Source organism: Protomyctophum parallelum, assembly GCF_964188405.1.
Source record: "Protomyctophum parallelum genome assembly, chromosome: 20".
NCBI classification, from domain to species: domain Eukaryota; kingdom Metazoa; phylum Chordata; class Actinopteri; order Myctophiformes; family Myctophidae; genus Protomyctophum; species Protomyctophum parallelum.
The window spans coordinates 32384028-32400645 of record NC_139718.1 but is presented as its reverse complement, the minus strand read 5'-3'; the positions used below and the strand labels follow the sequence as shown (position 1 = coordinate 32400645).

The following is a 16618-nucleotide window of genomic DNA, read 5'->3' as shown; positions in this document are numbered from 1 at the left end:
GTGTGTGTGTGTGTGTGTGTGCGTGTGCGTGTGCGTGTGCGTGTGCGTGTGCGTGCGCGCGCGCGCGCGCATTGGGTATGTCTGTGCCAGTGTGTGTGTGGGTGGGCGCTGATAAGAATGCTGCTGGTTACATTGTGTTCTCCCAAAACCTCCCCTCACATACAGTACTGATGAGATGCTGTCCACACACTGATATCACTATAGGCCTATCTCACAGCCCTTCCCCGCCCCCTTTTCTGAGCTAATGGTATTGAAAGCAGGTAGGGATGTAGCTCTGGTCCATACTCCATAGCCTTACTCATGGACCAGAGCTATATCCCTACCTGCTTTCTCTGCACCATTTAAGGCCGTTTCCAAATGTTAAAATGTAAAAGACCAATATTATTATGAAGAAAACACGATGGTAAGACAGCCTAAAACTAAAATAGAATAAAGTTTACCTTCAGAAAAAGCGTTGTTTATGGCTTCTGAATGTAGGTCTTTTAACATGTGATGTCTGTCTGGAAAGGGGGCGGAGAATGGCTGTGAGATAGGCCTATTCACTAGAAATGCACACGTATGTAGTAGAGGCAGCCTGATATATCGGCCATTATTTTTTGACAATGTCGGTATTCATTAAGTTTTGAGCTAAAAGCATTATTTTATACGTTGGCTTTTCAAAAATAGATAGCAGGTATGCAAGTTCATAGTGCAATGAGCTTGTAGATCTGCTATTGTAGATTTGTTTTTGTGCAAATCTTTGAATATTATAAGTCATTTTAAACTCAAATCTTTTTTATGGGAGTCCCTGGAACAAAATATTTTAAGATGGGGGGTCGACGGTCAAATGCATATCATTTTGGGGGTCCTTGACATGAAAAGGTTTGAGCACCAGCTGATTTGTTTGTTTTGTTGTTAAACTGTTAAGATTTAGAAGACATTTTGTAGAATCTGCCTCAGGTCTTACTACCAGATTTGACCACCAGGACACGGCAGCTTTTTTTGGTTGATTGAATACTTTATTTAACACCTTAATTTCCCGGGGCTATTTAATCCATTAAATAAAAGTGCCCAGCGATTTATAGCAGCGGAGCACTTTTACCGACGGACCGGATGTTATCCCGGATGTGGGTGTAGCAGCTAAATGTAGCCAAAACACTATCGACAACTGTGGGAGGTATGATTAAATCTACCACTACTAGCGACTGGACAGCAGGGGGCCGTCTAACACCTGATCTTTTCTTAGAATTAGATGGGATGATTTAGATCGCAAGTTTATTAACGTTTTAAGATTTTCGGTCTCGTCGGCTAATCGGGGGGGAACATTTTCGATGACGTCCCACTGTTGCGCAACATCGAATGTCACGCAACAGGCGCTCCTAGCCTGTGGAGCGATCGGTTCTGATACCATGAATCTCCGTCCTGTTAATCAATCTCCGTCCTGGGCATCCGAGTACTAATTAACAGGACGGAGACCTCCGTCTGGGGCCCTGCACAGGAAAGTACATTTCAATATTAAGAGGATTTAAACCCAAGAAAGCATATTGGTTTGTTTCCATTGGGGTCCCTCATACTCAACTCAGCTTCAAGAATCCTCTGCGGTCCTGGGCCCTGACTCTTGTAGCAGTTCTACAAGCTGAGCTTGTAGATGGGCCCATTGCCCCCCGCCGGCGGAGATGAGCTTGTAGATCTGCTATTTTTCAATAGCTAAATTATAACATAATGTATGTAACCATCCAAAAGGGGTTCCCGCTCAAAATGGGTTAAGAGGTTAAGAAATCACTTTGTGTATTTTATATTCACTTGTTTGCTTGTTCAGTGTATATTGAAAAACATCTGTAATCAGTGGGCTTAACCCATTCTGACCGGGCACCCATTTTGGTGTTAGCATCATGTTATGCTTTAGCTATTTAAAAATAGCAGATCTACAAGCTCATATCGCGCCACCGAGTGGCGCGATACGAGCTTGTAGGTCTGCTATTTTTGAAAAATCGAAGAGCGACTGATATTTTTAGAATCTGATCTCAGGTCAGAATGGGTTAATCAGACCAGTGTGTGTCCAGCGGAAACCTTGTATGAATCTGATCTCAGGTCAGAATGGGTTAAGAAATATGGATCTGTCGGCCTCTAGAGGTAGAGTGCAATTTGTGTCCTCACTTTTCCGTCTTCACTTTTGTCTTCAATGTTTGTGTTTACACAAACCCGGAAAGATGGGCATAGGAGTTAGCGGCGGCCCCTCATAAGCTGGTATGCATGAACCTACTACTGCCCGTGGGAGTTGTAATCACCAAGGCACCAAAACACTGGCTACTAACTGGATGCCCTGGCAACCACTCCCTTCTTTCAGCCGCATGTTGAATGGTCTTTGCCAAAAGTTCTTTATCTGTGCCTGTTCTCTCCCACCCTGACCTTCAACTTTGTCCACATTATGGTTTACTGTTGCTATAGCTTACACCGCAGATCATCTTTTGTATTCATAGCAAACAGTAATTAGGCTCGCTATCTGTCCTGCTCAACCCGAATATGCCTGATTACGGGAATTAGCCCTCATAGAGGTCCATCATGTGTGTTTTCCAAAACATAATTTGGTAACACTTGCTATGCGTCCCACGTTTATAACGCAAATTTATGAACACACTTATGATTAAGCGTATAAAGTATAATGATTATTTATCAGCGCTTATGAATAATATCTTATAACAACACTCATGGCATGACTCTCTGAGCAGAGTAGGCTACTCTTTAGAGAAGGCATAACATACATTAACCATTTGATCTGAGATCAGATTCATACGAGGTTTCCGCCGGACACACACTGGTCTGATTAACCCATTCTGACCTGAGATCGGATTCTAGAAATGTCAGTCGCTCTTCGATTTTTCAAAAATAGCAGACCTACAAGCTCGTATCGCGCCACTCGGTGGCGCGATATGAGCTTGTAGATCTGCTATTTTTCAATAGCTAAAGCATAACATGATGCTGACACCAAAATGGGTGCCCGGTCAGAATGGGTTAACCATTTGATCTCTACAGTAGTTTCCCTAATCTGGTGAAAACATTCTGCGAAAATAGCATGGGGTGTGTGTGTGTGTGTGTGTGTGTGTGTGTGCACAAAAAACACAAAAATATATATTTTAAAAATACTCATTCAGCAATTCTACTGCTGCTGTATTATATTTATTTTTGTGTAAGCTTCAGCATTATATAGGCCTACTGCAACCTCTGTTTAATTTTTAAGAAAAGATAGGATACTGAGGTGGTCAACAATTGTGCTGCTGCTAAACGAGTAGTAGTACAGATACTAATGCCCATATCAAGCATAAAAAGTTGTTGCTATTACTGGACGGTTAGTCAAAATTCCATGAAACCTGACTTCTTTCCATGAAATGTGTCTTCTAAAGACAGTTTTTAGGCCAATGGTGTAACTTGCATCACTTCTGCTAGCCAATGTAACTTTGTCACTTGAGCTGTTCAATGGCGTAATTTTCGCTTCACCTGGCTAATGTCACTCTTATGTCAATTATCAAATTCATGTGCACCCGTTTAAGAGTTTCTAGTTTGTTGTTTCTTTCCTACGCTGCTCTGTTTCACTACTACACTAGGCATTACTTACATTATGTCTCATATATGCTCTAATTTGTTTTAAATTAAAAAAACGTTCACAACTGAAACCAAGTTGTGTATAATGACATGAGTGTGTGTGTGTGTGTGTGTGTGTGTGTGTGTGTGTGTGGGGGGGGGGGGGGGGTGTGTGAGTGTGTGACTGCGTGTGCGCTTGCGAGAGTACTGAATGGGGCAAAGTGCAATGACCTGGAGTGACGGATTCACCGGCCTTGATATGAATTCTAAAATATACACTGCAAGTTGTTACGGATTGGACATGCTGCAATTTGCTCAATCTGTTATTGTTTTGTTATCTAATATTTGTCTGTGTATGTAGTCAGTTTGTGCACAAGCATAACTACATTTATTCTTTTTGCAAATGTGTGGTTTTTGTGTGTATGCACATGTGTATTGTGTGTAGTTTTCATGAAAAATTACTGTGTGTGTCTGTGTGTGTGTGTTGCAAAGAAGCTATCGCTTTAGGATTACAGTAACCTTGGTGTGTTTTCATAATATGTTTCTGTGTCCAGTGATTGTTGTTTCTTTGAATGCCCCCCCCCCCCCCAACCTCCTTGGTTTCTGAAAAATGTGAATGTTTTTTGGGGTAAAAGTGGGGGAGCCAGGTTATTTTACATAATTCAGTTGATTGAAAAGCATGGTTCCCAAGTGAAATTATAACGTTTTGCATAACTCAAATTTGCAAATTTGAACTATTCAATTACCCTGTAACAAGCCAAGCAGAACTGACAAATAAAGTGTCCTGAGGGTCAGACAATGTGATTATGGCATATGTAATGTAATTTACATAGTACAAAGCCTAGTATGTTTGCTGCCATGGTGATGTTAGCCTAGCTTGTAGCTATCCGCTGTCGTCTTTTCCTTTTCTTTTTACTTCACGTTCATGCCTTCATGGGTCCCTATGTTTGTGTGTATAATAATGAGACATGAGACAGCAGTGTGCATTCTAGTGTTACTGTATTTAACTGGTCATGGGCCTGTTGTTGGGGCATGCCATTCCAAGGGAAGGGGGTTTCCACTCCCTATAACAGCCAAATTGATTCGCATTTTGCACACACTTTATTCTGCTGTACAGGTTAATTGGGCTACATTTGAAGAGTTGGATGAAATAAAAATTGCAAAAAAAATGCTGAGAAAGTCGCCTAATATTCGGCGATTGGTCTCATCCAATCCACGATTGCTGATCTATTCGTCCCATCGCCCAACCCTAGGAACAACAAATGTCCAAACATTGAGACCATGCACTCTGACTTCTTGAGTAACAACGATGATGATCTAATGGCACCTCAAGGGGATGTCAATCACTGAGCTTCAGTATAGCACCTTCCTGTCCATGGTTGCCCATAATATACATTTAAAGGGATATTTTTATTTTAAAACACTCATTTGCATGTCTCCTCTGGCTTGTTGTGTGTGTCCTGTCCTGTAGGGAGGAGGGTCATTGTGTAGAAGGGATAATGGAGATCTTTGACATGCTGCTGGCGGCCACTTCTCGTTTCCGGGAGTTAAACCTACAGCGTGAGGAGTATGTGTGTCTCAAAGCTATGATCCTCCTCAACTCCAGTGAGTATCTTATTCTTTACTGCTACTGTGCTACACACACACACACACACACACACACACACACACACACACACACACACACACACACACACACACACACACACACACACACACACACAAAATAATTGCTCAGTGTTGGCATTGCCTTGAGGGGGTGGGGGTGTGTGAATATTTCACTATTCTGTGCCGATCGATCGGGTTGCAACTAGGGCTGGCAAATGATTACAATTTTAATCAGATTAATCACAGCTTCAAAATGTATTAATTATGATTAATCACCATTCGAACTATGTCCAAAATGTGCCATGTTTTCCTGTATATATTGTTGTGGAAATGGAAATATAAATGACAGAAAGCGGATATGCATTTGGTTTTTTAATGTTTTTTGTTTTCTAATGCATGTAGTAGGCTATATCATGTGTTGTGAGCATTTGTAGGCCTAGCCTACACACAGAGTTAAATGAACACCGGCTTTTGGCCATTGTCGAGGCAATTTGGAATACACAAAGCAATGTTATTCATTTGAGAAACTAGTATTTCTGTGTAACTCTTCCCCATGAGTTAATGTTAGTACCTGTCCCTCAGTCTCACCAGATGGTTATCTGGTATGTGGCCGTATTCCTTTGGGGGGTGTTTTGGGGGCTATATAAAGAACACCAGTACAATGGCTCAGGGAGTCAAACTGGGTTTTCTGTTACAATGACATGCCATGTAAGTTAGCTCCTTACTCTGAATTCTTGTCTTGCCTCATTAATGTATTGTCCTTCTGAGCATGTAGAGATCCTGCAGATTCCCTTAACATCATGTAGACTAGGGTCCCAGTCCAGAGATGAAAATCATAATGAAATGGCCTACGCTAATTTCTATCAATTTAATTTGGGGGTCCTTGAAATTAAAATGGCTGAGAATCAATGGGTTAAACTGTAGACTATAGTTAATTCACAAAATACAATAACATGGCACATAACCATTTTTGCCTATATTTTGCGCTCAGTGGAGTGCACAGACATTTAGAGGGGCAGGTGCTCAAGTGAAAAAGGGCACCTTGTGCAGCGCGTGGAACCGGCCGGTTGCTTTAATAGTGTGAGATTTATAGATTTTGGGGCATAAATAATATATTAGAAGCTTTTTTTGTCACCATGGTCCACATACTGTACACTGCACTTTTTCCCCCTCAAAAAGGCACATTGCTGTCCAGAGGGCAAGGGCAGGTGGTGCTCTAGCACCCCCTAGTGTCTATCTGAGCACGCCACTGTGCGCTAAAGTAATATATTGAATAACATATGAATGTATCTTTTAAGGCTAGAATGGCATTGTAGAGAAGTGGACTATAGTGAGAGACGAGATTGTCTCCTTCATTGCAGGACTGCAGTAGGGCTGCAACTAACGATTAATTTCATAATCGATTCATCGGCCGATTATTTAAACGATGAATCGATTAATCGGATTATGGCAGTGCACCTTTTTGCAATTACTTAAAAAAATTAGCTTGGATGAACTAACAATAAAGACAATAAAAATGAATACTCATTCAAAATTTATATTTTACCCCCTTTTTTTATCCAATTTGATTTCATTGCCATTCCTACTTGTAATGATACTGTAATCTGTAATGTTGACCGTGTATAGCTGACTGTCTCTTTCCATTTCTATCTCTGGGACCCCAATTTCTATTTTTTTATTTCTATGGTAAAATCAATTGTGAGTCCATTTGGTTCCATTTTTGCACTCTCTGTTACAGACCCTTTAGGGTCCACTTGGTTTACTTCCTAACTATCTATAATGTAGCTGGGACTCCCACTATGAGAACCACTGTCCTACACAGTCTGTGTGGACACGCACGCACGCACGCACACAGTCACACACACACACACACACACACACACACACACACACACACACACACACACACACACACACACAGTGCACACAAGTTACAAGTAGCATGCTAGCTGATGGGGGAAACCGTTCTTATAGCAGCCATATTGGCATGTTCTCTAGGGTCTAGGCTCTAGTATCACATGTTGCTAAAGTTAAACAGCACTGAATAAATCATTGTTAAGCAAAAACGTTCACTTCACGGAGATTTTTGCCCTGTGCCCACTTCAATGCGCTGCTGTGATTACACAGGTGGAACAAATGAGGAGCTAACGATCGTTAGCAAGCTACACTGCTATAGTGCTCGTCGTAGACAGCCTGCAAGCTCACAGATTCAGACATTGTGGAGCATTTTTTGTCATAAGACAAACAAATATGGACAGTGGCCGTGCTCACAAATGCCATGTTTTGGGACCTGTTTGGGGCATTTTGCAAGCAGATCATCGCAGCCACAGAGCTGACGCTCTCCCTCTCTGTGTGTGTGTGTGTGTGTGGGGGAGACTGAAGTTGGGAGAGAGAGGGGTAGATGCGGACCGGGCGCTCTGGTCACGTTCAAGACAATATTGGGCTCGTTCGGAAATAGCGCACTGAGCCCACTGTGCAATGCTAACTAATAGGCGAGTGCGCTCCGGTGTGGTATTTCCGAACGCGCCCATTGTGTTGTGTTTATACCGACCCGTTGCATATTGTTCGTTCAGCCTACTGTAGTGCCGTTACTGAACGGTAAAAAGAAAGCAGCTTTACGTTACATTTTAATGTTGGAAAACACCCGCGATAATAATCGATAAGATAATTTGTTGGCAACGAATTTAATTATCGATTTTTATCGATTTAATCGATTCGTTGTTGCAGCCTTAGACTGCAGGACTCTGGAGATATAGTTACAGTCATGAATGATCAGCTTCAGTCAGTGTTTTAGTTCGTACCTGTAGTTGTGCATTATCTCCGCTGTGCACAGCAGCACAGGGGAACTGTCTTTATAGCCATGTTCATTTTCAGTCGCTTTCCATGTGCGACACAAAAGTACCATGTGTTTGTTTTGGTAATAGCCTGCTGCAGGCGCAGCCATGCTGTTTCACGTAATCGCTTTGGACACAACGAAACCTGTCGGACCAATGTCAATGGCTTAATGTACGTAAGACCAGCATTTTCACACTGTCCACAAGTTGCGACGGACCCGACCGACGGTACTATAAAACATGTGAGTGATTCTTGCAGTGTGCTGCGTCTGAGCCCGATAGCTACACACTAGTAGTATGCGTGTGGAGAAGGGAGGAGGAAGACTGGAGGAGGTGTGTGTGTGTGTGTGTGTGTGTGTGTGTGTGTGTGTGTGTGTGTGTGTGATGTGTGTGTGTGTGTGTGTGTGTGTGTGTGTGTGTGTGTGTGTGTGTAATGACTGATGATGCAAAGCGGCTTTGCTAGGCAGACAAAGTAACGCAACAGAGTTACATAATCAAACCATTTGGCAACGCAACAACAATACACATGCTATCTCTGGTTTTGTTCAATCATGGACTGTGCGCTATACAGATTTGTCTTGCGCTGGACGTTCCTGAGCCGCGCGCATGGGCGCACGTTAGGGGGAACACTGCGCTTGCGTTAAATATTGAACGCAATTAATTAACGCCGTTAATGCGATAATTTTGACAGCCTTAGTTGCAACAACTTTCGCCCACCAGGAGGCACTCATTGTGTTAAAAATGAAAAAATCACACCCGTGTGAAGTAAGTGGTGCAACTCCATGTGGGGGTCCCCAGAACTTCCAGACCCGCAGGAACGTGGCCAAGGTGCCGGCCCGGTTCCGGTGAGCCGGAAATGACAGTTGCCGTGTGGGGGTCCCTGTACTGTACTGTACTGTACTGTACTGTACTGTACTGTACTGTACTGTACTGTACTGTACTGTACTGTACTGTACTGTACTGTACTGTACTGTACTGATAGACCTGAAATCATCATATATACAGTTAATATGTATGTGTGTGTTAGGCTGCACAACAGTGACACTTGGTTTTGAAAACCAACCAAATGCAATTTCCGTGCTCAGACACAGGTAGCCAGCCAGCCACCCAGGCACACACAAAGCTACTTAAGGAAGTGGTTGCACCACTTAAAAACACAGGCACCTCACGATTAGGACAATCTAACCTGGTTAAAATGGAGGTTGAAGCTGGGTTTGTATAGGAAGGGGGCGGTGCAGCTAAAAGGAATATAAAATATCTAAATATTGAATAAAGCAATTAAAAAACTGTCTGGGTAGACACTGAAGGTTACAGGCTTTAGTTCCTATTATTGGTCCGACGTGCAGTCATTAGACAGACAACCTACCAACCTAACAAAGATTAGTTCGAAGTGACACACTTTTTGATCCTAAACCTACAGATTTCTTTCAGAATTTTTGTCGTATCGTTCGGCCGTAATCGTCGTCCAAAGTTAGTGGGAGGGGACAAATCATGAACCAAACGTCCAATCCACCCCAAATTTGAATCACATGTCCTGGGTGATGGCATCAACACAGAGCCAAAAGCCTTTCCATTTTCATCCATGCAAAATGCGAAACATTTAACAGTTTGTTGCAAAAACAAACGATAAATCCCCTCCAAATTACTTACACATGATCACAGGGGTGACTTGACATTGTAATTGGCTAGCAAAATTAGTGGGAGGGGCCTATGTAAGCGTTTGCGGCAACCACACTTTTCTAGTTATTATTATTATTATTATAACGCTTGAGAGTTGGAAATTAAGAGAACCACTGCGTTAAATGATACAGAAAATGATTCTCTCATTGACCTAGTGCAGTCAAACATTGTGTTCTCATAGAGGTCACAGTGACCTCTACCCTCAACCCTCTTGTCACAAATCAGCAGGTTTGGTTCAGGTGACTGACCTGTCTGTATGCGTGTCCTCACAAAGTTCACTACTAATACACACACACCCACATACATACACACACACACACACACACACACTATGGTCCTGTTTTATGGGAGAATAAATTCAAATACTTTTGTGGGGCATTTATGTATCATTTGAAAAAAATCCATATTTTTTCAGTACCACACACGCGCACACGTGTGCGCACACATGCACACACACAACCCCTGACAGACTCCATGTTGACTCGGCTCCGTTGCAGCTGCAGCTGAAACAAAAAACTAAAAGTACAAATTGTGCAAGAAGTGAAATGGAGTCTAAAGAGCCAGGAGAACAGGGAGTGGATTGCAGATTTATGCATTTGGACAGATGGAAAGTATGGCTCAACTCCTCTGTCCTTCTGTCCTTGCCATGGGAGAATGGATAGGCTTTATAAAGGATATCCGCTCTACTGCCCTCTGCTGTGTCACATAGAATAACAGATTTGATATATGCCTATATAATAATGGGTATTTGTATTGGGTTAAAGCCCTGCTAGCGGTATGGCGTTAGACCCTGGCGTCTATGTTGTGCTTGTCTGTTCATGTGACATTTATTTATTGTATTTTTTTTTAAGTCACAATGCGAGTAGCCTCGGAAACCCAGATGTTTTATTTCCTGGAAGACAATGCGAGGGACTGAGTGTGGGCTTGTAGATCCGAATTATTTATTTTTCTTTTTTTTTAAAGAATCCCCTCCCCCAAAAAGGATTTAAATGGTGAAGTGAACTCATTCAACGCTAGCTCATGAATCATAAATTACCACCCACTGCCAGATTTTTCTTTTTTGTATTTCCTTAGCTGTTAAGTAGACCCAGAATATGTATTTTTCAGATATGAGTTTCAGAAAATCCTCCAATGTGGGAATGGATGGGAGCTGTGTTTTTGTGAGCACGTGATTTCCTGGTTCTTGGTTTCAAGGAGTCTCAAGCGGTGAATCATAGGTTAGCGAAGAGCGCCATCTAGTGTCAAAACTGAAAACGTTGTCTTTGGCGGGGTGGGCTTATGAAAATAAATAATCCAAAGTCGTCATTGGAGAGTTAAGGATGATGATGTTGGTCGTATTGTCCATCTGTCCAACCGCCACTTGATCACAACTCACAAGCAACATTATCTTTAAATCTAATGGCTCGATTGCCATGACATTTGTAGTGTACCTTCGCAAGTAAAAGATAGACTAGGAACTAGGATGTTTCAAAGCCTTCTGCCACCTGAGTGAGCCAGCGCACACATAGTTGTGGAGTTGGAGACTTGAGCCGAGGTGACTGAGAGCCAAGAGGATCTTTTAAACTTGGTCTTATAAGGGAAAGCATGCACATAGAGATATCTGACAGTGTTCATGTGCAGCCCAGTAAGGAAGACGTTGCATTAACATTTCATCAGCACTAAACAGTACGTACAAAACGCTGTGAGCGTGAAGCCTATGGGTCATGTTTGGACTTCAGTGTCAGCCTTACTCCTCCACCCCATTTTAGTTGTCATTTGTTCGACTCCTCTGCATTATTTACTCCAAAATGGCCAGTCACTAAATTGGAGAGTTTGGGGGAATGTGGTAATGTGAAAGTCATTTGTGGTGAGTCTCACCCAAAGAGATGCATCTCGAACTAGAAAAAGTGCCCTTCTGGGCACAGGTCTCCACCAGGTTATCCACAGATCCGTGCAGTTAGAGGTAAAAACACTTTTGGGCCAGTTATAGCGCCACCTTGAGGCTGAGTTGAAATTGTTCATGTGGCATTTCGTCCTCGGCCTAGTGGGAATGTGGGTGCACAATTTCACAGAAATCACGCGATGTGTTCATGATTTGCAGCATTTTGTTTGAAACTGAGCACTCCTGTGAACTTTGGAAGCCAATCTTAACCAATCAGGATGGAGTCTGATAAATCTGAAAGACCCGTTTCGTTGAATGGCTGTAGAGAGACTGTGTACCAATTTGCGTGATGTTTGGACAAAATCTGTAGGTGTACTGTGCAAAAACTTGTTTTGCACAAAGCGGCCTCCTGGTGGCGCTATAACAGGCCGTTCTGGAAAGTTTGGGGCAGAGGTTCATCGTTGGCATCCAGGGAGTGTGTGTGCAAAATATGGCATCGACCGGGTTAACGGTGGCCGAGATTAGCTGTTCACGGACACACGGACGGACGGACGGACGGACACACGGACGGACGGAGTGCAAAACATACTCTCCCCACATGCCTTCGGCCTGGTGGAGACAACAATGGCAGAAATGTGCAAGCGTTTTGGGCAATGCTGTGTTTGCACAGTATTTTGTAAATTTGTAAACATACACCAGCTGCACATCTTTATATTGTGCATGTTTATCTGAGAGAATAACAGAGACCATGTTGAGCAGAGCAGTGCTGCATTGTCTCCCTTTTTATTTAGAATCAACTTCAATCGCATCGAGTCTAGCGAAGTAGTCGTGGTGATGTGAATTAGTCATCAATGCCAAGGGACTCCCTTGGCATTGATGACTAAGGTCGCAGCGTACTGCCATGAAACTTACGGAGTGCACTCATTGTCCCCAGAGGAGAACAATTATTATACAGGCAATTATTGACCAATGACCTTTGCCACCTTCCACTTTGTTATCTCAAAATCTAATGGTCATATTGCATCATATTGTACGTAGTGCATTCGTTTTCCCTGGAGGATGATTGTCTGCTAGTAGGCATACTGTTAACCGTATGGCCGTTACTCTAGCACCTCCCTATGGCCAACATTTACATTTGGGTGTAATGAGCAGCACAGGGCAGGGCTGCTAGCGAGGCCTTTAGACCCATAGTATTGTTTAAGATAGTCTTTGTTAAGCCCTAACCACACCAGAGGGTTGCCATGAAACTCCTTGCAACATGCAACTACAGTACTTGCAACCATTATTCCCAATGGCAGTTGCAAGGAGTTGCATTGGTGTGGTTTGGGCCTTAGACGCAACAGTGGAGGAAATTCCTTGATGCTTGCTTATTCATCCTCTAGACCAGGGGTCCTCAACTAGAAATGATGAAGGTCCACAATTATTTTTTTGAATAAGACCTAGGTCCGGCCCCATGCGCGGCGTCCTTCGGAGAGCGGGGCTCTATGCCCGTTTAGTATGGTCAAGCCAAGCTTATACAAATCAGATCCCCTTCCACCCAACCAATAATGGGGTGCAGAGTGCAGGCCCGGAGTGGAACTCCAAATCAGGCCGGGAGTTATACGTCCTGGCAGGCCACAGCAACGCTGGGTCTTAGAGGGTTAATTAAGGTTGTTGCACACTGGACGCGTTTTCGGATTTTTAGCTGCGTTTTTCCTTTAAAGTGGCAGTTCAATGTCAATGCCACGGTCAATGTCATTGTTGATTGGTTACAGAGCATACCGTCAGGCACACGTGGAAAGGCATTCAGTGATGGCAGAGGTACTGGCAAGGGCTGGGCAAAAAACTTGTCTTGAACAATGCTTGAGAGCTTGGGAAAACAAAAGACAATCTAGCAAGGACTCCACTAGCCTACTTTGTTCAATGATGCTCGTTGCCTACTGCCCTACTCTATCATTTCAGGGGTAGCATAGTCCAGAGCGTGAGTGTGCTATAGCATTACAATTAACATGACATGAAAGCAGTTATTGCAGAACGAGAGATTTCTCTGTCTGACTTACAGTTTTTGGTGCGCATTGGGTTTATGTCTGACAAGCAGCTAAATATTGTCCAATACATTTTCTTATTCAAATGCATTCTCGTTGAATCATTTTTACTGTGATATCAGATGGCAATTTATCATTGACTAGTGTTAGCTCTGTTGTCTAAGTGACTCGGACACAAATTGCATACATTTTGTGAGACCTTTTCAGATGGGCAATATTATTAGACATAAAGGCCTTTCTTATTTAGCCTACAGTATATGATATATAATGGGCATTATCTCTCTCTCTCTCTCTCTCTCTCTCTCTCTCTCATTGTAATGGGAAGAGAACGCATGCAGGGCTGTCCATGCCTGCGTAATGTGACCATTATTACCGTTTTTGCTTTGATATCGTTTGATTGGGAGACAATGAAATCACGTCTGATACAGCAAATTAAAGTTTCCAAAGGATTATGGAGAATTAAAATATCGCTTCAAATAACGAGCGGGCTATGCCTTAATTAAATGCCAGTGGTCGATCAATCAATCAATGTACTCAACCTCTCTGTCTCGCTCCCTTTCTCTCTATCCTCCCCTCTCTGTCTGTCTCTCTCTCTCTCTCTCTCTCTCTCTCTCGCAGACACGTGCAATAGTCCTGCGGAGACGGCCGAGGAGTTGGAGAGCAGGAACAAGCTGCTCCGGCTGCTGGACTCAGTGATTGATGCCCTGGTCTGGGCCATCTCCAAGCTGGGCCTGTCCTCCCAGCAGCAGAATCTACGGCTCACACACCTCACTATGCTGCTGTCGCACATCAGACATATCAGGTACCCACAAACCATTCCTTCATTACTGAGTATTACTTGTTTTTACTCAACTACTCAACACAAAAGGTTGTACATGCATTATCTAACTACTGATTCTAGAGATTGTGTCCTCCGAATGCGTCCTGAGGATGCGTGGACAGAATGCGTCCGCATTCTGCGTTGTGATTGGCAGAGCATCGCATAACGGGTGCGCCACATGAGCCAATAATAAGTGGCAGAGGGAGAGAGAGGAGTGGAGATAGAGACTGTACTGTACTGTACTGTACTGTACTGTACTGTACTGTACTGTACTGTACTGTACTGTACTGTACTGTACTGTACTGTACTGTACTGTACTGTACTGTACTGTACTGTACTGTACTGTACTGTACTGTACATAGTACAGTCCAGAGTAGTACTGTGAGGCACACACAGCCGCCTCACATGCCTGCATGTGTGTTAGTTTAGCTGTTATTAAGCCTGCATGGGTATGGACTGATTTTAATAAAACACTAAATCAGTGATGTCATGCATTAAATAGACAATCTACAAGCTCTGCTATTTTAGGTGTGTGTGTGTGTGTGTGTGTGTGTGTGTGTGTGTGTGTGCGCGCGCGCGCTTGTTAACCGTGGATTGTGCTTTCTACCTGCACTATTCATATTTTTAATTCATCATTTTAATGCCAATAGAAAAATCTGTGATATACACAGCCTCTCTCATCTCATTCTCAAAGTCCTATAGTATTAGACACCCTTAGTCCTGATGGTGGCGGCAACTTCACCATTATGCCGATTTTTGACCGAATAGAGTGAATCTGGCGATGTCATTTCCAGTTAAACGGAACATCAACATCCCCTATCTTGTGTGGGGCACGGTGGCACAGTTGGTAGTGCTGTCGCCTCACAGCTAGAAGGTCCTGGGTTCGATTCCCGCTCAGGACGCTGTGGGTGCTGGCGGCGTGTTTCCTCCTCCGCGTCATCAGTGCCCACACCCGAAGGCGGGGTTGGCGAAAGGGTAGGTACCCTCACAAAAAACATGCAGTAATCCTGGTCACTAAACTGCCTTTCCCTGGCCAGCCGGGGCGCCTGATGGAGGGGAAAGGAACTGGTTGGAATAACGTGTTCCTTCCACGCGCTACGTCCAACCAGGGAAACTCCCCCCTGTCAGGTTTACACCTGACAGGGGGGAGCAACTTGGACACTCAGGCCTGAAGGAAGCATGAGTTCAAGTCCGTTGCTCTCCCCTTGTCCCCCATATATGGGGACTAGGTTGGTGGAGGGTGTGTAGAGCCCAGGATCACATTAGATGATTGACACAGGGGTGAAAAATGGGTTACAAAATCGTGGGATAAAAAATATATATATAAAAAAAAAAAAGGTCTGTCCCCGATGCTATGCGATCATCGTTTATTTTATATCGAAGTAAAATTAAGCTCTAATCAAGCCCCGAATATTGCATTTTACGCAGCTATGCACATAAAGACGGCGCACATGCGTGTGCGACCGTGCACGCGAGGATTTCGGACGGTTTTAGGTAGAGGACATCGGCCGTTAGCCAAACATGCTAAAAGTTGCTACATTATTTAAAACAAAGCCCCCGATTATAGGGAATAAAACAATTACTTCAATACCATCAAGGGCAACAAGAGGGTTAAAGGAAAACAAGAAACAAAAAACATCCTGTTTAGTAGTATCAAATCAATGTGCTATCTTTTTCTCTGTGTGTTAAGCATGTGGAGCAGTTGTATTTGGTTGGACCATATAATGTAACCTTCTTCTGATCAGTGTTTGGATCTAGTTCTTTATCTATCCAAATAAAATAACCTCATCAATAAGCCTTTCACCGAGGCCAGCATGATGATGTGTCGTGTGTGTGTGTGTGTGTGTGTGTGTGTGTGTGTGTGTGTGTGTGTGTGTGCGCGTGCGCGTGCGCGCGCACACGCATGGTTCTGCCTGCCGTGTGTGTGTATGTTCTGCCCAGTGTTGAGTGTAACACCGTTAAAATGAACGCTGTTACTGTAACAGAATACTTTTTGGGGTAACCGATGGAGGCCATTATTTATGTGAGAGATGGAAGAACACTTCCAGCGCCGAATGCACTGATAGCCAGCCAGACAAAGACACTGATTAAACTGCCTAGAGTAAATACCATTGGCCTAATCTAATGACCTGGGGTTAAGTGAACACCACATAAAAACCAGAGACTGAGAGACTGAGTGTGTGAGTCAGACAGAAAGAAAATCTACATTTTAACATTTCATGATTATTCATTT

At 43.4% G+C, this 16618-nt stretch overlaps 1 protein-coding gene across 1 annotated transcript in view; it reads left to right on the top strand.

Annotated features, from left to right (window-relative positions):
* esr2b (estrogen receptor 2b) overlaps nt 1–16618 on the top strand; it is a 38537-nt gene that overhangs the window by 18427 nt on the left and 3492 nt on the right. Inside the window, exons 7-8 of the mRNA XM_083792198.1 lie at nt 5030–5163; nt 14184–14367. Coding sequence (XP_083648324.1) covers nt 5030–5163; nt 14184–14367 — 318 coding nt within the window. The remainder of the gene's footprint in view (nt 1–5029; nt 5164–14183; nt 14368–16618) is intronic.